Source organism: Salvelinus alpinus, chromosome 1 (genome assembly GCF_045679555.1).
Source record: "Salvelinus alpinus chromosome 1, SLU_Salpinus.1, whole genome shotgun sequence".
Lineage (NCBI taxonomy): Eukaryota > Metazoa > Chordata > Actinopteri > Salmoniformes > Salmonidae > Salvelinus > Salvelinus alpinus.
The window spans coordinates 87578437-87602974 of NC_092086.1; the positions used below are offsets into that span (position 1 = coordinate 87578437).

The 24538-nt window shown below is 41.4% G+C and overlaps 1 protein-coding gene across 1 annotated transcript; it reads right to left on the bottom strand.

Moving 5' to 3' along the window:
- Positions 1-1992: 1992 nt before the first annotated feature.
- LOC139532646 (protein Wnt-11-like) lies at positions 1993-22909 on the bottom strand. The gene is made up of 6 exons (XM_071330549.1): positions 22713-22909; positions 21065-21260; positions 19214-19458; positions 16583-16860; positions 10066-10358; positions 1993-3079 (listed from the first exon to the last, which is right to left on the bottom strand). The coding sequence occupies exons 2-6, from the start codon at positions 21145-21147 to the stop codon at positions 2905-2907; spliced, it is 1074 nt and encodes a 357-aa protein (XP_071186650.1). The 5' UTR covers positions 21148-21260; positions 22713-22909; the 3' UTR covers positions 1993-2904.
- Between the last annotated feature and the right edge of the window lie 1629 nt (positions 22910-24538).

Genomic DNA, 24538 nt, shown 5'->3' on the forward strand with positions numbered 1-24538 from the left:
GAGAGGTTGAAGTTTACTATTGCACTCCAAGTCAAGAGTCACCATATAGCCATACACCGTCCCTTCACATCACACCCAAACACGCACTCTATGACAGCATGGCTTTGATGGTCTCACAAGCTCTTTGACAGCCAAAGTTGTCAGAACCAGGGTTTGTAACCCTTGGCGTGTCACTGGCCCTTAAGTTTGGCCTGCTACATGGAGGGCAGCTTGTGTCTCTTCACTCATCAGGTTAGCCTCACTTATGTGTTGGCAGTGGCCCCACCGACAGACAACAGTCGGCACACATGCACAAGTGCAAGCACGCGCGCGCACACACACACACGCACACAAACACATATCCTCCTTCCCCCTCCCATCCAGCTGCCAGCCTATGGAATGCCACTGACTGAAGGGTCCTTGAGGCTGTCGACAGGCTGGGCTGTGTGGAGCGAGACCTCCACTCACCTGCACAGAGTGCTCCTCCGACTCCCCATTCTTTCCCCCAGACCTCTAACCTTTCACCCCCACCCCCACCCTCCTCCTCCTCCAACCCCCATTTACCTCCCACACCTATTCCTCATCACGACAGATTGTGTCCATCCTCACACGCTGGCACTGCATTTAGAAGACTGACAGATAGGTTCACAGGACAGCCTTTGAAGGTCCTAAGTAGATAGTGTCCATTGTTCAACCCTTCTACACATTTTCTATGTATGTACTACCTGTGGTTTTCATTGGCTGATGTAACACAGCATGAAAAAGGGGTTATGTATCCATGACACTGGCTTGGCTGGATTACAGACAACACATTGTATCTGGAATTCACTCTGCGGTGTATTTCTCATCATTCCTAAAATAGAACTACTTTAATCAGTTAAAACATGCCCATCAATCAATTTGTTAGCAGTAGTCGATGATTGCAAACAAAAACCTAGCTCATAAAAGGCCTCCAAAAAGCTAATGTAACAATGATTGCGTTCTATTAAACATACCTCCCATGCAGTTCTATAGTGTTCTAGTTTGCTCCCACAAGCGGGCTAGGTCAATAGCGGTACATATGCTCATGTGCTCGGCTGGTGTAGGTTGGAGCCTCAGCATGGGCCAAGATGCTAAGCTTCAAGCCCTCCATAGATATTTCTGTCTGTTCAGAATCATGAAAACTACAAAGCAACACAAGGCTTGGTCAGTGGGTTATACTTCTGCCTTATAGAGTGCCAACTGCCAAGATCTGTTCCTTTGACTAACAACCTAATTTTTTTTAACCCTTTGTATGAAAATAAAGGAGATTTATTTTTGTTGTCCCCACGATGAAATCAGGGAGAGGATTGTGGATCTGTCACCATCCATCTGTCCTCTGTCCGTCCGTTCGTACATTAGTCTCAGACAACACAGGCCAGATTTTTACAAAACTTGGGTGAATGATGTGTTATCCATAGAGATCCGCTGTTTACAAAATTGCACTGATTGGTCAGATAGTGGCGCTATAACAAGAGATTGAAAATGCAAACTCTGAAAGGTGGGGAGCAACATGTTTACTGTTGCCTTGTTTTTTAATTGGAAGTTTAGCCCAATCCAATATCTCTCCTCATCCAGATGATTGTTTGAGGGTTAGGCTAAACCCATGATATAATCATAATTAATAGCCCTTGTGACAGTGAAGAATGTCCAAACAAACACTTTCCCAGGGTTTTTGTAATTGAGAGGTTGATCCCAATTGGCCTTCTGATTGAACACTAAAACACATTACAAGTGTGCTCATTTATCTCACAGTCACAGGTCATTGTGTGAAACTGTTATTTTCTTAACACTTTGAGATGTCATTAATTACAGTAATGCTTCGGGGGGAAGAAATATAGCTAGTCTATTTCAAAAACACCAGCCTGTGAGGTTACATATTTCTCTTGCCAAGTTTCTTTTAAATTACAAAAAGAAAATTCACCATGATGATGATGATGATGAGTTGCGGTCTTGGGAAAGGAAAAAATTGAGAGCTTGTTAAAGAGTCTATAATTAGTTTATAAATATTTCTTTCTTTAATTCAGCATACAAAAAGACAGTATGTACAGCCACATAAGAGTGGTTCATCATAACACGGCATTAAAAGAGACCCATGTGTTCTGTTCACATGCTCTGAGTGTTAGGCTTTGGACTACCTGCATGTCAGACATTATAGGGATAATGTGCTGTTTCTAACACTGGGAGATCTTTGTCCTTATCCTGAGGATGCACACAGAACTGTGTGTCTGCAGGCGAGTCCCCAGTCAAGCTCCAGTGCTCAAGAGTTCAACACCAGTTACTAAAAAAGTTCCACAACTAAAAGTACTTTAAGTTCCCTTTGTGTGTTGAACACGATTTCCCTCTCTTTCTTTCAGTGTCTTTCTCTGTTGAAAAAAGGACTACCATTTGAGGAAAAACACCATGGATCCTTCAGAACCCTTTGAATTCCGTGGAATGGTTCTGAAGTAAACGAGTGTCAACATCAGAACGAGGTTGGAAGTATACCCCCAACAGCAAACGAGGAGACTACAGTCCCTCTCCTCAAAAAACAAATCCAATATCATTTATTTTAATAAAAGTATATACGAAAATAGACATTTGATATCCGAGTACAGCAAGTGTAATGCACATTTATGAAAGGAAAGAAAAAATCCTTGAGGACGGTGGTCTTCACGTAAACCGATAGGCATTGTCACAACACCCATGTGTCCACGTTCGTAAAATGGAAAAGGTTTTAAGTCCAGCTTGTGAGTCAGAGTTTAATTAAAAAGAATGAACAAAAATAAACACTTTCTTGTCAAAATATACATGCTAAAGCTTAAGACAAAAGTAAGCCTTCTTGGTAACGTAGTGCTTTGGTTATCTGTAGCCCCAGCCCAGAGACGTGGGGCGGTTAGGTGGGTGGATGAAGTAGACAACATGGACTCATTTGCAGACGTATCTCTCCACAATCCTCTCACACTTTTTACATGTGACATAGCAGCACCAGTGGTACTTGCAGTGGCAGCGCTCCACCAGCTTCTCTGTGTAGGGGTTGTAGCCACGCCCACAGCACATCATGTCACAGCTGTCGCTGCCGATGGACGTCTTGTTGCACTGCCTGGAATGAACAGACAGAAAGGGAGAAAAAGTTACAACTATGTTTGAGAACTTTTTGCATTCCTAAATGACACTCATTCTGCCCCCCAAACAAATGAGAAAAAAACAAACCATTCTACACACTGGTAATACATTGTGGTTTATGGAAAGCCCTCAAGGTCCCTAAAACATTTACATACACATAAACCCAGTCTCTCTAATAGATTCCCCCCTCAAACAACCCCATTGACCTTAGAAGAGTTCCTCTCTCAAAGATCAACCCCAAAACGTTTTGTCCAATGTTTTGGACAATTCCGAAACCATCTCAAGCCTAACAAATGTCTCTAAAAGGGGGAGCTTGACGAATGCTTATTGTGCATTCACCCAAACATTTCCCCCTTGTGTTTTGTCTTAGGGCACAGAATGCTTCGCTTGGGACCCTTTCTTAAGCCTGGGGGCATCTTAAGTGAGCAGAGAATAGCCGTATCATAAATCACAGTGAATACACACGGGAGCCCTCCCTCTATTTAAACCACTCTCGCTCCACATAATTGCATTGTTTTATAATACCAGAGTGTTAATGGCCAGCTTGGTGAGAGACAGAGGCACTGAGAGGATGGCTGAAGCCTGCTGACACAGAGAAGGGACGAGGAGGGAAGGGGTGGAGGGGCAGGAGGGAAGTTAGAGTCATTGGGAAAAGTAGGACAGACTCATTACAATAGTGGCCTTTGGGACAGGCCAATTAACAATAGCTCTACACAGATATGTTTTGTCAGAGAAAATCTGACCTTTCAGTCTGGTGCCTGGTGTAAAGTTAATGGATCAAAAGGACATGACCATCTGTAAACTCCACATCGCTCTCACACAGCTGTGTGTCTCAGTCAGAGCTACTAATCCAATTCTGAACAAAAACATCCTTCGATGGTGCCGTCCCTCGTGAGACCCACAACGCTTGTTGCCTTTGAGATACTGATTATCCCTCAGCTCTGGGGATGTTATTGAGGTTTAACTTGTTATGCATTTCTTATTAATACAGAACACATTCTAACCCCACAAGGAACGTCGCTACAAGGTATATCACTGGACAGCTTTCTACAGAAGGAGGCTTCCAACATTTCTATCCTTTACTAAGAAGTAGGCTACATATGTTTGCTGCTATTACACTCCAGGTATTATCAACGGGGTCAAAAATATCCAAGGCGAGGAGTAGCGAGATTAGAACTCACTTGAAGGGTAAACACAGATAAGGCCACCCTGAAGTGTGTACCATTGAACACGGCTCCGTCAGGGTCAAACAAAGTGCACTATCCCTTGTGGAGTGGCTAGGGATCGTGGGAGTGAGGTGGATGGTGCTGAGGCCATGTGATGGGGAGGAGGAGGTGTGGGATGGTGCGGTTAAAACATCCCCCAGACCCCTGGGACCCTCGTGGAAACACACACCACACGGCACATCAGCGTCACACGTAGTCACCCAGGAGGCTGGTGATGCCTTGTGACTCAGCGTAAAGCACTGAATATATGCCATAGACCATGTGTTACGGGCCCCTTATCAGGTTGGGGACAGCAGATGCATGGAGCACAGTGACCTGACACGGAGCATGTCTTCAGGTTATCTGTTAAGTGGCCTAAAGAGACATTTGGATGAATTGTTTTCAATGTTCCGCGTTTCCAGCTCCAAGAGCCCTGAACCCTACTCCTTACTGAAACGTGTCATACATCTTCTGCAGCCCAGCAGAGATTTAGCTACGCTACTAAAATGAATATTCATGGCAAAAGATACAAAAGGCAGAAAACCCACTAGGCTGCCAAAGATGGCTAGCGCAGTTTTGTAGAAGGTAGGTGGTCTTTATACAGTTGAAGTCAGAAGTTTACATACACTTAGGTTTGAGTTATTAAAACTTGTTTTTCAACCATTCCACACATTTCTTGTTAACAAACTATAGTTTTGGCAACTCGGTTAGGACATCTACTTTGTGCATGACACAAGTAATTTTTCCAACAATTGCTTACAGACAGATTATTTCACTTATAATTCACTGTATCACAATTCTAGTGGGTCAAAAATGTACATACACTAAGTTGACTGTGCCTTTAAACAGATTGGAAAATTCCAGAAAATTATGTCATGGCTTTAGAAGCTTCTGATATGCTAATTGACATCATTTGAGTCAATTGGAGGTGTACCTGTGGATGTATTTCCAGGCCTACCTTCAAACTCAGTCCCTCTTTGCTTGACATCATGGGAAAATCAATAGAAATTAGCCAAGACCTCAGAATTTGTTTTTAGACCTCCACAAGTCTGGTTCATCCCTGGGAGCAATTTCCAAATGCCTGAAGGTACCACGTTCATCTGTACAAACAATATTATGCAAGTATAAACACCATGGGACCACGTAGCCGTCATACCTCTCAGGAAGGAGACGCGTTTTGTCTCCTAGAGACGTACTTTGGTGCGAAAATCAATCCCAGAACAACAGCAAAGGACCTTGTGAAGATGCTGGAGGAAACCGGTACAAAGGTATCTATATCCACAGTAAAATGAGTCCTATATCGACATAACCTGAAAGGCCGCTTAGCAAGGAAAAAGCCACTGCTCCAAAACCACCAGAAAAAAGCCAGACTACGGTTTTGCAACTGCACATGGGGACAAAGATTGTACTTTTTGGAAAAATGTCCTCTGGTCTGATGACACAAAAATAGGACTGTTTTGCCATAATGACCATCGTTATGTTTGTAGGAAAAAGGGGGAGGCTTGCAAGCCGAAGAACACCATCCCAACCGTGAAGCACGGGGGTGGCAGCATCATGTTGTGGGGTTGCTTTGCTGCAGAAGGGACTGGTGCACTTCACAAAATAGATGACCTCATGAGTATGGAAAATTATGTGGATATATTGAAGCAACATCTCAAGTCATCAGTCAGGAAGTTAAAGCTGGGTCGCAAATGGGTCTTCCCCAAGCACACTTCCAAAGTTGTGGCAAAATGGCTTAAGGACAACAATGTCAAGGTATTGGAGTGGCCATCACAAAGCCCTGACCTCAATCACATAGAAAATGTGTGGACAGAACTGAAGAAGTGTGTGCGAGCATGGAGGCCTACAAACCTGACTCAGTTACACCAGCTCTGTCAGGAGGAATGTGCCAAAATTCACGAAGCTTTGCGGAAGGCTACCCGAAACGTTTGACCCAAGTTAAACAATTTAAAGGCAATGCTACCAAATACTAATTGAGTTGTATGTAAACTTTTGACCCACTGGGAAAGAAATAAAAGCTAAAATAAATCATTCGCTCTACTATTATTCTGACATTTCACATTCTAAAAATAAAGTTGGAATCCTAACTGACCTAAGACAGGGAATTTTTACTAGGATTAAATGTCAGGAATTGTGAAAAATGAAGTTTAAATGTATTTGGCTAAGGTGTACGTAAACTTCCGATTTCAACTGTATCTGGCCTTTACCCCAGACAAAGAAAATACCCCTTATTTCCCACTAAGTTCTCACAGTGGTCCGACTGACAACATGCAACATATATTTCCTAATGAATACCTTCAGATGAATAGAGAGAATCTTGTTTAATCTTTGGGGACCATTACCCGTTTCCTTCTGTGTCGTGCTCTCAAATCGATATCAGCTGAATGCACTCAGGCTCTAAGAATAACCACATTACTCAGCCCTGTCTGATAGCAACACAAGGGCACGAGTCACAATGGGCATGTCAGTGGCACGTGCTCAGACATACCACAGACAGGCCAATCTCAGGGACCACTTGATTTATCAGGGATTCTCAAAACAAAATGGTGCCTGCCACCAGGGAGGGCGGCAGCTAATTAAATCAACATCCTGGACGAACTCCCCGCTTGAGAAAACAAACAGGATTGGTCATTTCCTAAATGTTAGCTGCACTGCCGTGAAGCAGGAACCAGGCAGAGCCAGGCCAACATACTGAGTATGTAGAGCTTTCACAAAAGAGTAGCTATGATTTTTTTAGGTTCTATATTACAACCTGGATTTAGGGGTAGACGTAACATAGTAAATGTATATTCGGGACACTCCAATTAGTATGATATGTTACAATTCTCAAGGTATTTATTAATTTATCCATTTGGTATGATATGCTCCGAATTACAATTCGTATGATATGTTTCCCGAATTGCAATTCATACAATATGTTACGAATTGGAATTCTTACAATATGTTGTGAATTTCCAAAACATATGATATGTTACATATTCTAATTTGTTGTCGGTAACGTTAGCTAGGTGGCTAATGCTAACGTTAGCTAGATGGCTAATGTTAGCTAGGCTAGGGGTTGGGGGTTAAGGTTAGGGTTAAGGTTAGGGTTAGGAGTTAGGTTAAAGGGTTAAGGTTAGGGTTAGGGGAAGGGTTAGCTAACATGCTAAGTAGTTGCAAAGTAGCTAAAAAGTAGTAAGTAGTTGCAAGCTTGTTAATTGACTAAAATGCTGAAGTTGTCCGTGATGAGATTCGAACATGCAACCTTTGGGTTGCTAGACATTCACAGTATAAGTAACCTTCTGTCTTATGTAACCATAGCAAACGTGACATATCATAGTAATGTGAATGTTCCGGATTTACATAAGATCAGGCTGTATATTCTTTCACAATGCTCCACCCATGACATTAGGGCTGTGGCGGTCACAAAATTTTGTCAGCCTGTAATTGTCAAGCAAATAACTGACGGTCTCACGGTAATTGACCGTTAATTAACATAAACACATTTAGCATCTACTGGCTTCTACACATGATGCAGACCTTTGGAACATCCACATTTTAAAAAGTCTAATAAACCCATGTAATATAGCCTACACCTTCACAATAAATCCATTATGTATTTTAGACAGCTCTAAAGAAACATGATATGAAGAAAATGTAGTCTATTTCAGAAGAACAGGATAGCATACTCTGAGTTGTCCTTATGTTAGGTCCTGATCTGGCTATGCCAAATGGCTGTGGGCTACACTAGGTTATTTAGCAGACAAGATTTGCTTAGAATTCCGTGGCATTATTTTATAGTATGAATAATACAATTAAACAAAGCTGAATAAAAAAGAAAGGACATTTTCACCCAAACGATTTGAGGGACTGCGCACATGCGGCTATTCTGTGTTGGTCGGTTAACAAAGAAAGAGGTACTCCTTTATGCTTAATTTAGAGTTATTAAATGTAACTTCAATTGTTCTACAAACTTTGGGCTATAAGTTTTGATTTTTAATACATTGCAAGGCTGCATGATGCGACTCTAATGATGATTTGAAAAAAGTAGCTTGAAAGGCATGAGCTCTGCTTTGTTTTTTTGCGCAGACTGTACACACTTCGTCAGTCTCTCATTCACAATTTGAGAAGCACTTGATAATGCCTCGAATTTCCCGGCGGCATTCCCTTTGTGTGGTCATAAAGCAACCTAAAAAAGCCATGCCTTTTGCAGCCCTTCTCCCTGAGTGCTGCCTGCTCAGAAGCACCTCTCATCTCACTCACACGGTTCTCCATCACGTGATTGGGTCTTTCTCACAGGCTACAAGTGAAGACAGACACATCGGGGACGCAACTGCGCGCATCCTTATCCAATTCCGAGTTGCATATTGAAGATATTGGAAGAACTGTTCTCATTTACTATTTGTCAGCCAACTAGATGAGTAGGTCTAACAAACATCAAAAGCACTAGCCTATGTCAGTCTACTATCCCCGATAGTACAAAAGTTGACCTATTCTATTTTGTGCGAGAAATAAATATTCCAAATATAGTCTGGGACAGTCGTGGGATGCGATAGATCCCAAATTAATACAACCACTAGCATCCCCAACATTTTTTTTAGGCAATGTGGCTGATGCAACAGATCAGAACATTTAGCTTAACATTTTAATAAACTATTAGGCTATTTCTTCACAATATAAGCCCATAAATGCTGTAAGCATGAATGTTCCATTAGCGGGAAAACACCATAATCAAAAGTGACCACAAAGGTGATTATGCCTGTAATGCTTTTATTATAAAGCTGCTTTTTTATGGTGAAAATTATGTTCCCCAAACTTGAAACTCACGCGCTGCATATGTATGTATGACAGTTAAGCTCTACATCCCTTGTAAAGAGTATTAATGTGCTTCATTTTAAGAAGTTATTTGGCCACTTATCAAAACATATAGGCCTATGGTCTAGGCTACATGAGGTGTGCGACTATGATTCTAAAAAGTCACAAAAAAAAGCTGGGTATCATTCACAAGTGGTAGTATATAATTCACAATTGATAGGCTAATATTGTCACCCATCAGTTTATTCTTGATTTAATCTTGTCTTTACATGTACTAAATAATATATGTGTGAAATTCGTTTTGATTTAGAATGGGCCATTATCATGCACCTGTATCGAAACAGGGGCAGCGGGAAAGAATACATGTCATCTATGCACTTAAATAGCGAATGGAGGACGCTTTTCCTGTAGTTCATTTTCATGCCAGCCAGGTAGGCTATACTCCTGTTGTAAAGATAAGCAATGTGCTTAATATTTGCTTAATATTATGAAAGTTGAGAAATAAATATAGCCATCACTCTGTTTCTCTCATATTTGCATAGCCTATAGAAATGTTGTGCAACATGAGCTCATGGGCTCTCATGAAGTGTTTGATTCGATTTTCCATAACATTTGCATTTAATGGGACAATAGAGTTATTAATATAACATTAGAATATTTAAATTGGCTCAGAATAGGGCTCGTTCACATGGATTTTGTATTGTAGATTAGTGGCACTTAATGTGTTGTGAAAAGTGTTATGAAATGTAATGTCATGTAATATTTAAAATTGTATATAGCTGCCTTAATGTAGCTGCCTCAAATACACACATACATACACATACACACAAACACACACACACACACACACACACACACACACACACACACACACACACACACACACACACACACACACACACACACACACACACACACACACACACACACACACACACACACACAGTTCCTGTAACAGTCTCACCTGTCCTGGGTGCCGACGGAACCCAGCTTGTCGTTCTTGGCACAGAAGTCCGGAGAGCTCTGCAGGTAGACCAGTTCGTTCTCTCTGACCGGCCTGATGTCAATGTCCTTGGGGACCAGCTGCTTGCGCGTACCCATGGGTCTGTGCACAACCTTAGTGGCTGACAGGTACTTGGTCTTCAGGTCAATGGCGATGTCCTTCAGGTCCTGCAGGCCTCTCCAGCAGGTCCGTATGGAGCAGGAGCCAGACACACCGTGACACTTACACTTCATCACCAGCGCATCTCTCAGGGCCTGGAGGACGTGAACGTAAAACACTGTTACTATTGAGACAAATGCTATAGCAGAAAATATGTCAAAGATTGCACAAAGGGATTGATTTACAGTTATTGGCCCTGAAAAGAGCTATATACAGTGCATTCCGAAAGTATTCAGACCCCTTGACCTTTTACATCTTTTGTTACATTACAGCCTTATTCTAAAATGTATTAAATAGTTTTTCCCCTCATTAATCTACACACAATACCCCATAATTAGAAAGCAAAAACAGGTTTTTAGATATGTTTGAAAATTACCAAAAAAATTCAACAGAAATACCTTATTTGCATAAGTATTCAGACCCTTTGCTATGAGACTCGAAATTGAAGTAAGGTGCATCCTGTTTCCATTGATCATCCTTGAGAGGTTTCTACAACTTGATTGGAGTCCACATGTAGTAAATTCAATTGATTGGACATGATTTGGAAAGGCACACACCTGTCTATATAAGGTCCCACAGTTGACAGAGAATTTCAGAGCAAAAACCAAGCCATGAGGCTGAAGGAATTGTCCGTAGAGCTCCGAGACAAGATTGTGTCGAGGCACAGATCTGGGGAAGGGTAGCAAAATATTTCTGAAGCATTGAAGGACCCTAAGAACAAACTGGCCTCCATCATTCTTAAATGTAAGAAGTTTGGAACCACCAAGACTCTTCCTAGAGCTGGCCGCCCGGCAAAACTGAGCAATCGGGGGAGAAGGGCCTTGGTCAGGGAGGTGACCAAGAACCAGATGGTCACTCTGACAGATCTCCAGAGTTCCTCTGTGGAGATGGGAGAACCTTCCAGAAGGACAACCATCTCTGTAGCACTCCACTAATCAGGCATTTATGGTAGAGTGGCCAGATGGAAGTCACTCCTCACACCTCCTAAAAGGCACATGGACAGCCCGCTAGGAGTTTGCCAAGGGACACCTAAAGGACTCTCAGACCATGACAAGCAAGATTCTCTGGTCTGATGACACCAAGATTGAACTCTTTGGCCTGAATATGAAGTGTCACGTATGGAGGGAACCTGGCACCATTCCTACGGTGAAGCATGGTGGCGGAAGCATAATGTTGTTGGGATGTTTTTCAGTAGCAGGGACTGGGAAACTAGTCAGGATCGAGGGAAAGATGAACAGAGCAAAGTACATAGAAATCCTTGATGAAAACATGTTCCAGAGCGCTCAGGACCTCAGCCTGGGGTGAAGGTTCACCTTCCAATAGGACAACGACCCTAAGGACACAGCCAAGACAATGCAGGAGTCTCTGAATGACCTTGAGTGGCCCAGCCTGGACTTGAACCCGATCAAACATCTCTGGAGAGACCTGAAAATAGCTGTGCAGCGACGCTCCCCATCCAACCTGACCGAGCTTGAGAGGATCTGCAGAGAAGGTGCTTTAACAAAGTACTGAGTAAAGGGTCTGAATACTTATGTAAATGTTATATTTCAGTTTTTTTGTTGCTTTTTCATTATGGGTTATTGTGTGTAGATTGATGAGGGAAAACATTATTTAATCTATTTCAGGATAAGGCTGTAATGTAACAAAATGTGGAAAAACTCAAGGGGTCTGAATACTTTCCGAATTGTCCTGTGGGTTTCTTTAGTTGAACATCATATCCAATTGGATAGAACCCTAATCATCCACATTATCAGCCAATAACCAATAGTGGCTTTATTTCACTTTTGTCATTTTATACACATAAGTCTACTTATTTACTTGTGTTTGGGAACAAACACATTGTATACAAATGAAAGCTGAATTTGTCATATCCTCATATCCTCATTTACGATTGCTCAGTATGCTCAAATAGTCATCCATATATCCATCTTTCAAGCCAAACTACTACTGCTACCTCTACTGCTACTACTACTACTACTACTACTAGCCTTAACCCTTGTGTGGTGTTCGGGTCTGTGGGACCCATTTTCAATGTTATATGAAGAACATGTAAAATAACAACTTTTCATTGAGTGCACACTGTGCACCGCCCTACACATTTTTATTACATATGTGGTGTCCGGGTCCACTGGACCCGAGGGTAATAAAAGTGTGGAAAAGTGTTTGTGTAGGTGAAAACAAGTAAAAATTCAATCAAAAGGTTTACTGTGTGTCTGTCTTCCTCCTCCTAACCTGGCTCTCTCCCTGCCTGTCTGCCTGTATCCCGCTATTCTCGCACTCTTTACCATTTGTAGTGTGTGAAACTACACATTGTCTTGAGGGAACCTGCACAATGTTATTATAATACATTAGTCTGATACATTGTAGCTCCTTACCACAATCAATCAATATGGCAAAAATAATCTCTGCTCAGAGGGCCTTAGAAATAATTTTTGCAGAGAGAGAAGCTACAGTAGTGTGGAAGGAGCGTCTTCCACTTTGGAAGATGAAGACATTTCAGAATATGAGGATCAAGTCTCTGTCAATTCGGAGTCTGACAGTGAGTTGGAAGAAGAGGATGAGATTGACCCTCAGCCAGCCCCAGAACCAGCCCATCAGCAGCCAGCCCGTGGGCAACCAGCTCGTCAGCAGCTTGCAGGAGGAGAAATATAGATGTCAAAAAATGGTGACATTGAATGGTCTTCTTGCCCAAAGAATGAGCCACCCCGCATGGCTGCTAATGTGACAAGGATGCAACCAGGGCCGACGCGGATGGCGGTTACTCATGTGCAGGACATAAAGTCTTATTTTGAACTGTTCATCCCAGACACCATCCAGAAAATCATTCTGGACTGCACTAATTTGGAGGGCAGGTGTGTTTTTGGAGAGAGATGGAAGGAGATGGACAAAACTCATTTACATTTTTAGATCCAATGGGAAATCCGCAGAATCCTTGTGGAATGCAGAAACTGGCAGATAACTTTTCCGTGCAACAATGTCTCTGGAAAACGTACACATTATTTCCAGGATTATCCGCTTTCGATAACTGAGCCACCAGACCAGCTCGACGGCAGAGAGACAAGCTAGCTGCAATCAGGTCAGTGTAGGAAAAGTGGGTGGACTGCCTTCTCCTCTTTTACATCCCTTGGCCCAACGTTACTGTTGATGAGCAGCTTATGCCATTTAGGGACTGCTGCCCCTTCAGGCAGTACATACAGTCTAAACCCGCAAAATATTGAATCAAGATCTGGACTGCTTGTGATGCGACTTCATCATATGCGTGGAACTTGCAAGTGTATACAGGGAAGCCCGATGGAGGAGCCCCTGAGAAGAACCAAGGGATGCGGGTTGTCCTGGATGTGACACAGGGACTCGGTGGCCACAACATCACATGCGATAACTTTTTTACTTCGCACAAGCTGGGACAGGAGTTCCTCAAGAGGAAGCTGACGATGGTAGGAACAGTATGAAAAAACAAGCCAGAGCTCCCACCTCAGGCCGACTCGTCCCTAGTGTCCTACGTGCCAAAGAAAGGCACAAATGTGGTACTCGTCAGTATGCTACATAGGGATGGGAGAATCTGTGGCCAGGAACTTCAAAAAACAGAAATCATAATGGATTACAATGCCACAAAAGGAGGGGTGGAGAATTTAGCTGGTTACAGCTGCAAAAGAAGAACCCTACGCTGGCCCCTTGTGATATTCTTCAACATCTTGGACATCTCGGCTTACAACGAGTTTGTCATCTGGATGGCGTTGAACCCAGATTGGAACAGAGGGAAGCTGAAGAGAAGACGTCTCTTTCTTGAGGAGCTGGGCAAGGCATTGGTAAGACCTCAAATCTAGAGGAGGCAACATATCCCAAGGACCCCAGCTTCTGCAGCCATCGTGAGGATGATTCAGGAGGAGGATGCTGGTGCCCCATCTGCCCGAAACACAGAACTAACCAACTCCAATACCGGAAATAAGTGTGAGTGATGTTGTTGCATGTGTGTCTGACTCTCCTACCTTGGCCTGCTGTAACTATATATGTGAGTGAGATGTTAGTAAAATTCCTGAACTGTGTTTTCATCATTGTAGATTGCAGCCGGTAGCAACAAGAAGAAGCGCTGCGATGTGTGTGGAAGAAGGACAGGAAGACACAGTACACATCCATCAAGTGCAAGAAATACATTTGCTACACACACACAGTAAAACTCTGTCCCTCATATGGGGTGTAGACTGGCCTTAATTTGTGTTCATTTATCATTTCCATAAAATACTGAAAAATTTGTCCTTTCAATTTGTTCAGTTCAAAGCAATAAACATCAATAGTGATGCAAACCTTGTTAAATTTATATTTGTTCAAGATAAACATGATTTATTCCACCCATGTCTTGATAAAAATAGATTTCTGTTAACAAAAACTCCATTTTATTTAAAAAAAACAAATAGCACTTTATTGATATGTATGCTGTCTATATTGCTTGTAATTTATATAAGTCAACATCTAAGTATTAAGTATTTTTAGGTCAATTGTTATGGCTGTATTGTTTAAAAACCCAATAATATTGTGGGTCCATTCATTGGGTGAATAACAAAAACATGAACACCACACAAGAGTTAAGACTTGTGACTCGACGTTGACTTGAGACTGATAACTTGAAATTATCTGGCTAGGTTTTGTAAAATGTTTTCACTCATTTTGTGGCACAGAGTCTCTGTGGATTACTCTCCAAGCAGCCAGAGACAGTAGCCGCAGCATCGACATGCAAAAGAACGTGCAACAGATTGGTGAATGAATTGGACCAGCAAACTGTTAATCAACACAGGTCGGAAGAGCTAGCGCAGTGGTTCTCAAAGAGAGAGCGTTTTGGGGGGTCGCGAGTATGAAGCTGAATGGGAAAAATACATATTTTTCCTACATATTTTAATAGGCTACATATGCATATATATATTTGCCTGTTTGATCTGGTTTCTAATATAGACCTACCCTACGTACGGTATTATACCAAAAGATTGTCTCAAAAACATCTCATCTGTGCTTCAGAACCAAAAAGTTGCAGGTCTTGATTGTTGACCAATGACCAGTCATCAGCATTGACGCGCAAAGGCGAGCGCGCATATCCAGAGATTAGTGACCAGAAAGAACTTGCATTATTTTCTCCAGTTTTGCCTGACAAAAACACAGTAGGCCTTCGTTTATATTATTTATCCATATAATATACAGGTTAGAAATCAACCACGGAGGCATCTTTGCCAGAACAATAATAGGCTACCTGCCGATTTCATTGATCATGTTCATATTTCAGATAGTCCTAGTTTGGGTGGCTACTGGCTATATCATGTCTAAGGCTTGCTATAACATCGCACTGCCTTCAATATTATGGGATGAAAATGTAACATATTCTGGCGACTTAATTACGGTATTTGTGAAGAAGAAAAGGGCTATCCAGTTCAGGTGGCAACGAGCATTCGGCAGGCAGGCGGCCCTCCAAAGTGAAGCACTAAGCGTGCAGTGCAGACAGACAATGCTTTCCAGACGATCCTGCAACCTCCACTTTTTACAGGTAGGCAGTATTTTGCTTGCTCTGGACTACAGAGAAGTGACATAATATCCCTAGTTGTTATTGGCTGCTAACAGGAATGGTTGTAATGGCTGTAATGACAGGCTACATTTGCGCAGCGATTATGTGCACGTGTTAGCGTATGTGCCTCGGGCATGTGTGTGTGTGGGTCGCAAACTTTTAACCAACTATTTTTGTGATCTTGCAGGTCAAAACGTTTGAGAACCACTAAGCTAGCTAGGGAGAGAAGATTGCCATAAATATATATCTAGCTCCAAATATTGTTTGGTGATCAAAAATATTAACTGTTTACTTTGCAAGCTCACCAGCAATGGGGCATCAGTCATAAATGACTAGCATAGGCCTAGCTACTGTTCTGTTGGTATGTCAAAACTGCTTGAAATGTATAATTGACTTACATTATGAAGCTTGCGTTTGGAATTAGTTGCAAAATATATTATAACATAATCAAAATGTGTTATAGACAAAATAATGAAAAGGGCTGTCTGGAAGTCTCAATAAACAGTCACTTCATGTATAGGTTTTATTTTTTTACTTGACTTGAGACTTGACTTGAAAAAACGTGTGACTTGACTCGACTTGAATTGTTCTTGGAATGCATGACTTAGATTTTACTCGAGACTCGACTCGTTCTACTTGGGACTCGACTTGAGACTCAGATCTTGTGACTTGCTCGTGACTCAAATAATAGTGACTTGGTCCCACCTCTGAATACTACTACATAGAATGAACAGTAAGTCATCAGTGATCTGTGATAATAAGATTACTTTGTACCTGTCTCCCCACTTCACTGTTGTGCAGATGCATCAGCTTGTTGGCGTGGGAGCCTGCCTTCTTCATCTTCATGGGGGCGTCAGAGAACTTGGAGCCCATGACCAGGCCATAGTGCAGGTTGTCTGCACATCCGCCCCAGCGGTAGCCCGGCTCAGGGATCTCCCCGGGGATGGGGCCGCACGAACACAGGCGCAGGTCCCCCGACGTGCACGCCTGCGCTATGGTGTGGCTGATGGCCGCCGCAGACAAGGCATACACAAACGCTGACTCCCTCGTGCCTGTTTGGAACAAGACAAGGCCTTTTGAGTGAGGGAAAATACCTCAGTGAGTATAAGAGTATAACTTTTGTAGTAGAATATAACCTTTATCTATTGTATCATCGAACAGTTTGCCAAGTGAAACCGCAGTAAGAGTAACATGAGATAGTCACTAGACAGATATGGTTATTCAGCCGGAGTGGATCATATGGATCTAATGTAGGTGATGAAGTGTGTACACACAGAGGGCAGATATGTCAATGCTGGACGATGGAGGTAGGAGACAGGAAGAACCAGCCAGACCACAAAAACATCCCTGTATGAAGAAGACCACTATTTTATTGTTGGCCAGTGGCTTCTCAAGACTGGTCTAACAGTTGACAGATGGAGCTTGTCTTCTCCTGAGGCGTATCATCATGGAGCTATCTCTTTAAATCTTTGATTAGGTGCCAGCTCTTTGTTGTGTTTTATATATATATATCTGCACCCAAACTCAGTAAAACTGGAACTGACATTGGCTCTGCCTGGCTCAGCAAAGATCCCTTTGGCAATGGAAATAAACCCATCAAAGTAGAAGTACAGAACATGGAAAGACTCAGACAAATCACTGAAAGGAGTGTGCATATAATGAGACAATGATCGATCAAAATCTTTAGGCACGTACTGTATACATTACTAATGCTTTGTACTGGAAGGAGCAACTAAGAGCCTGCCTATTCATACGACGTATGTTCAGTTGAGTTCGCTGATAATATTTAACATCTTGCATTACTATAGAAAACTAGATTCGTGTAGGTAATGTGTGACGTTAAAGGGATTTAAAACTGAGAAGGATGAGTTGTCACAAAAAAAGATGTCTAGATCCCTTCTAATAGTCACTGTCCAACTCAAAAATGTCATCTGAAAATACCTCTTACATAATGGAATCTATTGTGCCACAAAAGAGAGTCAAGGCACTGTTAAGCTATGAAGACAACCACATCAAGTACTTGGAACATAAAGAGAAGGACTTTGTAGCACGGATATTAGGGAGGTGGGTGGCTAGGGTGATAAAGGACAATTTTCTTTCTTTCAAGGGGACACAAAGAAGAATGGTAGCCTTTGCTTGGCCCAGTCTGCTCTGCCCTCAGAGCACAAAAGACCCCCAAGGACGATGATTAAGGCTTTAAACTCTCGCTTGTAAATGATCTCCTGCAACACTTGAATTAGCTTTTTGAATCCCACCAAGGACACAGAGTTTCTACTGTGCTGATAATTTGGTCTGAGATGATCACTCCTAGTTCTATTGAAAAAAAACGTTTAGGTTGCACACCTAGCACAATGGATCTCACACCACCATTTCAATCAATTGATCTCACAGCACCATAAACAGTAGGGGAGACTGGGGTTTGTTGTCTCACGGGTTTTTGTATTTGGCATTTTATTAGGATCCCCATTAGTTACTGCTGAAGCAGCAGCTACTCTTCCTGGGGTCCACACAAAACATAAAACATGACATAATACAGATAATTAATAGACAAGAACAGCTCAAGGACAATCTAAATGGCACTGTGCAATATTGTTAAGGTTAACATGTGTGCATTCTTTGAAAGAACCTATCCACCTGGTCAATTCATGTCAGCATGTCAAAACATTGAGGTTAGGAGAATTTGTGTTTTCTTTACTTTTTTTGTTTTAATTATGGGAGTATCCATGAACAATTATGTTTGTTGAAAAGAGGAAAGGGAGAGCTATATTTCAAACCTATTTTCTGAGTTCCAAGGTCCAGCCATGTAGTAACTGCCAATCTTTATTGGCATTGGAGTTGGTTGTCACTATCAACTCCATTATAATAAATCCCAAGCTCTTTTGTGCTTGTGCTATAAAAAGTTCCCTTCGTTGCCGCTCTCTCACACATATATTTTTTATGTCACCCCCCCCACACACACACACACATGCTTGTGCAAACAAACACATACACACCCAAATTTACTCAAAATGTCATATGTTTTTCTCATGGCATAAAATGTTGAATTTGTTAGAAATATCTTTAGTTCAAAGAAAGGCTATTTCTAAGATGCTGTATGCTATATTGCTTCATTTCCTGTTACAAACGAATAAGCTACTAGCAAACATTGTGATAACCAACAACATACTGTGTGACATCCTATCCCGCGATGGGGCTGGTTGTCACAGGTGGACAGAGTGTGTTTGATGGCTTATAACTCCATGTTGGAATAAGATATGAGGGTCCCCATTTCAACCCAATACCTTGGTCTTTCTCCTAATATTGAAAATAGCCTTTTAAGATATACTGGTGCTGAGAAATACACACAAGAGTAAAAAGTGTGACAACCAACCCCGGTCTCCCCTAGATTGTGACTAGTAGGCCTACCTCTGTCAAGATCTGGACGATACCTCGAGGAGTCACTGGGGATATCAATAGAGGAACAGTTCCAGCGCATGTCAGCGAAGGTCTTCTGGCAGGTCTTCTTGACCTCGCGGGCTGCGGCGATTATGGTCTGCATGAGCTCCAGGTTGCTCCGACACAGTTGGGCTTGTGACGACACCAGGCCGGGAAGCAGCTTGCAGTGCTGGGTCTGGTTGATGTGTAAGGACGTGGGTGTGTGAGATAGGGCCCTGGAACAGAAACAGATGTAATTATAAGTACTTCATTATGATGGCTTCAACTCAGAGGTTTCTATACCGCAAGAATGTCATCTGAAAAATTCCAAGATCAAAATATTTCAAGTTTTTGATATGAAATATGATATGATTTTATGAATGCAAAAGCCGATGCCATAGCTGAAAGTAATTTTCTCACTTCTAACATACATACATTTTTAGGCCCATAACTATAGTTACGATACATACTGAACCATTGCGCTTCAAACATGTTTTGAACCAATCAAACAGATTATCAGAACTGTTGGAACTTTTTACATTTTTGGCATTCGTACCACTTGACTTGGAAGATACAAAAATACCAGAGAGAGGATGCCATTGACAATCTCTCAAGAAGTCACGAACAGGTAAAACATAACAGACCACAGCTTGGCATCAGACTATTCTCCTGATTTAGTTCAGCAGAGGAGGTTCCAGAACATGCCAAATTATTAATTCATCATTGGCAAAAAGCCTGACCCAGATCTAACTGACAGCACTACATCTATCCATCTATCATCATTTACATTCTTCATTGTTAAAAGGATTGCATTCTACCGAGAATTTTGTTTGGCATAAATCATCTGATTACGAAATCTAAAAGGGGGGCACACATACTTGATTTGCACATAGACAGAACAGAAGATTAGTTCATAGAAAAACCACCAGAGAACCTGGTCAGTCAGTGTCTGACTCTGTTTTCTATGTTTGCAGCAGCACTGCGAGGGAGAGAGAGTTCCGTGAGAACCAGCCAGTGCCTCCTGCACTTAGGCCTGTTTCGGATTAGGAGTGAGGGGAGTGGCCACTCCATGCCCAACGATAAATTGTGACAGACTCCCCTGTGCTAGTGGTAACCCAGAGCTCACAGGTGTTTATGGCTGCATCTGGTTCACATCCAGGCCCGTAGAAATATCAAGGCTGGGAGAGACCCTTTCTACTATAGAATTTAGCACAATGTCATGCAATCTCCATCTCTCTCTCTCTCTGAGGCACATTTGCTGTTCGACTGTTATAGCCTATAGAAATCTTACAACAACTCACTCATAGGTTTCAGATGCTACAATGGTAAAAAAAGAACATCCCAAATCACGTGCAGGCATAAAATGTCAATCAATCTATGAACCAAAGTAAAATATGTACCAAAGTCAATGAGGAATTTGTATATCTAAGGGAAAAACTTCCAAATTATGTCACTCTTGGTTATAATGATGTTTAACACACAAGCTGCTTGTTGCTTTCGAGTACTCTGTTCTAACAGATTAATTTTTCACTCCATAATTCCCGTTCAAATCTTCTCATTAACATTCATCAGGGGACAAATTGAGAACCTGGACTGAAATAATGCACAGCCTTTCTTTTAGTTTACCGGCAGAAAATGTGGCAAATGTTCATCCTCAGAGGGAAAATAAAGTTAAATTATATTATATTTTTCTGCAGGTTTAAATTAAATACAGTAGGAAACAAGAAGGACTTGGAGAGCTCCAGCTTCTGTTTTACTGCCTATGCACAACACAGGCCACAATAAACAGTAAAGCAAAAGGAAAAATGCACACACATAAAATACAAAATAAAAGGTCCTTACAGCCATTTGATGCCGGAGCAGATCTGGGACAGCAGCAGAATGGTAAGCAGACAGAGTGGGAGGGTGTTAGACGTTTTCTTCATAATGATAGTGTTCCAACTTAGAGATGACAGTAATGCAGGTGGCTGTTGGCTTTTAGGCTCTTATAGGTGCAATCACAAGTCAAATGCCATGACACCGTCTCCCCCTCTTTCCCCTGTTTGGTGGAATAGAAAAATACACCATTAAAGGAACACTCCACACTATTCAAAACAAAATGTCAAAAGATAATCTATGCTATAATGGTTTTGTTCACAGCCACATTTCTTATGTATAGTGGAAATCGAAAAACTCTATTTCAAGAAATGTATTAATTGTGGAACTCTTGTGCACATCCTTCCCACTGGTGCAACAACACTCACTGCAGGGGCTATTGAGAGTTGACAGATCCCCCCCCCCACACACACACACAAACTGAATTGTAATTTCTGCTTAACTTCAGATACATTTCAGATAGTAATATGATCAGTGGATGGCAACAACACACCAGCAGAGCACACTACCCTACAGCAGACAGGCTGTACTTGTACAGGGCATTACCTCCATCTGATAGGGTTTTTAATTGTCGTGTGATGATAAGGAAACTCTTTGAAAATAACTTTAATTTTATGCCTCAAACAAAACACTCATCTCACTGATTATAGTGATATTTAAAGTGGAAATAATAGTTGCTTAATACGTCTCATCAACACAAATAATAAGACAGTATAATAACACCATTATTTCACTCTATTTTCACCATGTTGCAAATCTCCCGAAGCATCTCTAACCATGTGGGTAATACAAACCTACAGCCTAATTTATATACATGTTGCGAATTGTGATCTAAATTGGCTACGCTGTACGGGAGCTCAACATCAGACCCTTTGGAAATGTCAGCTACAGCACATGTGGTATAACGGTTAGCAAGCAATCAACTACCAGCAGGCAATCAGTTTAGATAAGAATATCCGATTTTACATTAAAAACATTTATTCAACACTTAAACATTTAAAGATATTTAACATTTCTTCACAAAACCTTAAAGTTGTGGTAGTTCCATTTGTCCCGATCTCCCATTTTATATAAGGTGCATTGGGTTTATGCGAGGGAAACCACTCTATGCATGCAGAGGTTACATTGGTATTTTGTGTGGGGTGGAACTGTCAATGAAATGAATAGTTCTGCCCATGATCACCTTCAACAAATATCTATTAAATTCCCGTTGTATAATAAAGCCGTATCAGCCACTAAACCTAAACATTGGAACTGTATTCCTCATCGTTCTCTTTCAAATTCCCCTCTATCTGCATGTTTGAAGCTGTCTCCTTGTTATTATAGCCTTCTACCTCTATTCAGTCGCAGTAGGAACAATAGGTAAATAAAGCTACTCTTAAAATGTAGTTTGAGTCACGTTCAAGTTAATAAGGTAGCCTACACTCGAGTCCTTATTCGAAAATATCTGGGATATTATCTATCCAAACTAAAATCAGATATATAGTAGCCTAATCTTTAAATAGCCTAGTTCGTGTTCAACCAATTAAAAGCTATCAAACTCTGAAAATAAGCATGTCATCGATAACTTTAGACTTTGACAGTCATGTCATGAAACTAGACCATTGCTCCTCACCTTTAATGATGATTCGTGTCAGTGTAATATCCTTTTGAATTCAAAATCCTCCACAAATTCGTATAAATCCACAATTTCGCAATTCAAATGAATCCAAAGAAGTAAGCATCGTTTACTCCCCAGCAACAGTGGCTACCTCTTCTCTCTCGCAGGTTATTCAGCGTGCAGTGCCTCTCGCTGCGGAATGTGTTGGACTCATGGCAGTGGGGCAGCCTCAACTCATAAGTACTCCTGCGCCGCTTTGATCTCACTGGTGATGTCAGGCACAATTAGCATAACAAAACGTGTTGAATTTGGACTTCCAAGGAGAGACGTAAGATACCCACACTGTCATTGTCCAATCTTGCTCTACATGTTAGATAATTTTAACCAGTTGCGCTATAGTTTTTGCTATATATTTTCTAGGTTGCCCCCAACACTAATGCTCACACTAATGATAATAGTCTAATATATAATAGAAACCACGAATAGTTTCAAGTTTTAATGTCACACACACAAGTACAGTGAAATGCCTTTCTTGCAAATTCAAAACCCGACAATGCAATAATAAATAACAAAGTAATACTAGAAAAAAACACATAAGAAATAAGAAGAAATATGAAAAACACAATAAGTAAGTAAGTAAGCATACCCTGCAGTCAGTTCCAATACCATATTTACAATGTGCAGGGATACTGCAGTGATGGAGGTAAATACTGTATGTATACGGTAAGGTGAAAAGGCAACAGTATATAAGATAAACAGAGTAGCAGCAGCTTGTATGTGAATGAATGTCCGTGTGTGTAGAGTCTGTACAAACGTATGTGCATATTATGTGTGAGTGAACAGATGTTGTGTAACTGTGTAGGGCCCTGTGAGTGTGTAGGGCCCTGTGAGTGTGCATAGACAGAGTACAAAACTAAAACAAAAGGTCAATAACGATACAAGGTTAACTCAGATAGTCCGTGTAGCTATTTTGTTAACTATTTATAAGTCTTATTGCTTGGGGATAGAAGCTGTCCAAGAGCCTGTTGGTGCCAGACTTGATGCACCGGTACCGCTTGCCGTGCGGAAGCAGAGAGAATAGTCTATGGTTTGGGAGGTTAGTCTTTAACGATTTCCAGGGCCTTCCCACCACACCGCCTGATATAGATGTCCTGGATGGCAAGGAGCTCTGCCTAATAGGCCCAATAATATATGATGATGATTATTATTATTATTATGCTATTACCTTAATGGGCCTGTTGTTTAATTATCAGCATCATCTATGTATTAAAAAAAACCTGAAATGTAATTTCAACTCAATGTGGACAATTTGAATATGCTGAGTTTTGTTAAATATATTCAATAATAATAAACAAAAACAGGGGCGTACTGAAAATGTTTCATGCACATAATGATTCCACCATGGTCACCTTATTAATAATTTTACAAGCAAGGCAGGTAACTATTTCCTTATAGTTTCTGTGTTTTAATATCAGTGAATGTTCCCATGCATCGCCATATGCATTTTCTATTAACCAATAACCTGGCTCACTTTGCCTCATGCAGAGAATTCCGTAACGCTCAGTGCTCTCCCCTCAGTAAAACAACCACACACCCAAGCGCTGTAATAACCATGCAATTAAGACACCTTCATTAAGATTGTTTCCACTGTTAACACGGTTCCAGTGTGTTGTTGTCTGACTGAGGCAGAGCTCCGCAGGTCATTTGAGCGGGTGTTTTGCCTTTTTATTTTATGGGGACAAACTTAATGAGAAAGGAGCACACAACAATGTAGGCTACAATTACATTTCAGAACGCATGGTCCTATAGGACCATTAAGTATGAGTGTAATTTATGTACAT

What these genes read in the sequence shown, in the direction of transcription:
- LOC139532646 (XM_071330549.1), bottom strand. Translation starts at nt 21,147, where the DNA reads ATGAAGAAAACGTCTAACACCCTCCCACTCTGTCTGCTTACCATTCTG. An exon ending in TGCTCCGGCATCAAATGGCT is followed by an intron (nt 19,459 to 21,064) that starts GTAAGGACCTTT and finishes TTTCTGTTCCAG; the next exon opens with GGCCCTATCTCACACACCCA. An exon ending in TCGTCCAGATCTTGACAGAG is followed by an intron (nt 16,861 to 19,213) that starts GTAGGCCTACTA and finishes TGTTCCAAACAG; the next exon opens with GCACGAGGGAGTCAGCGTTT.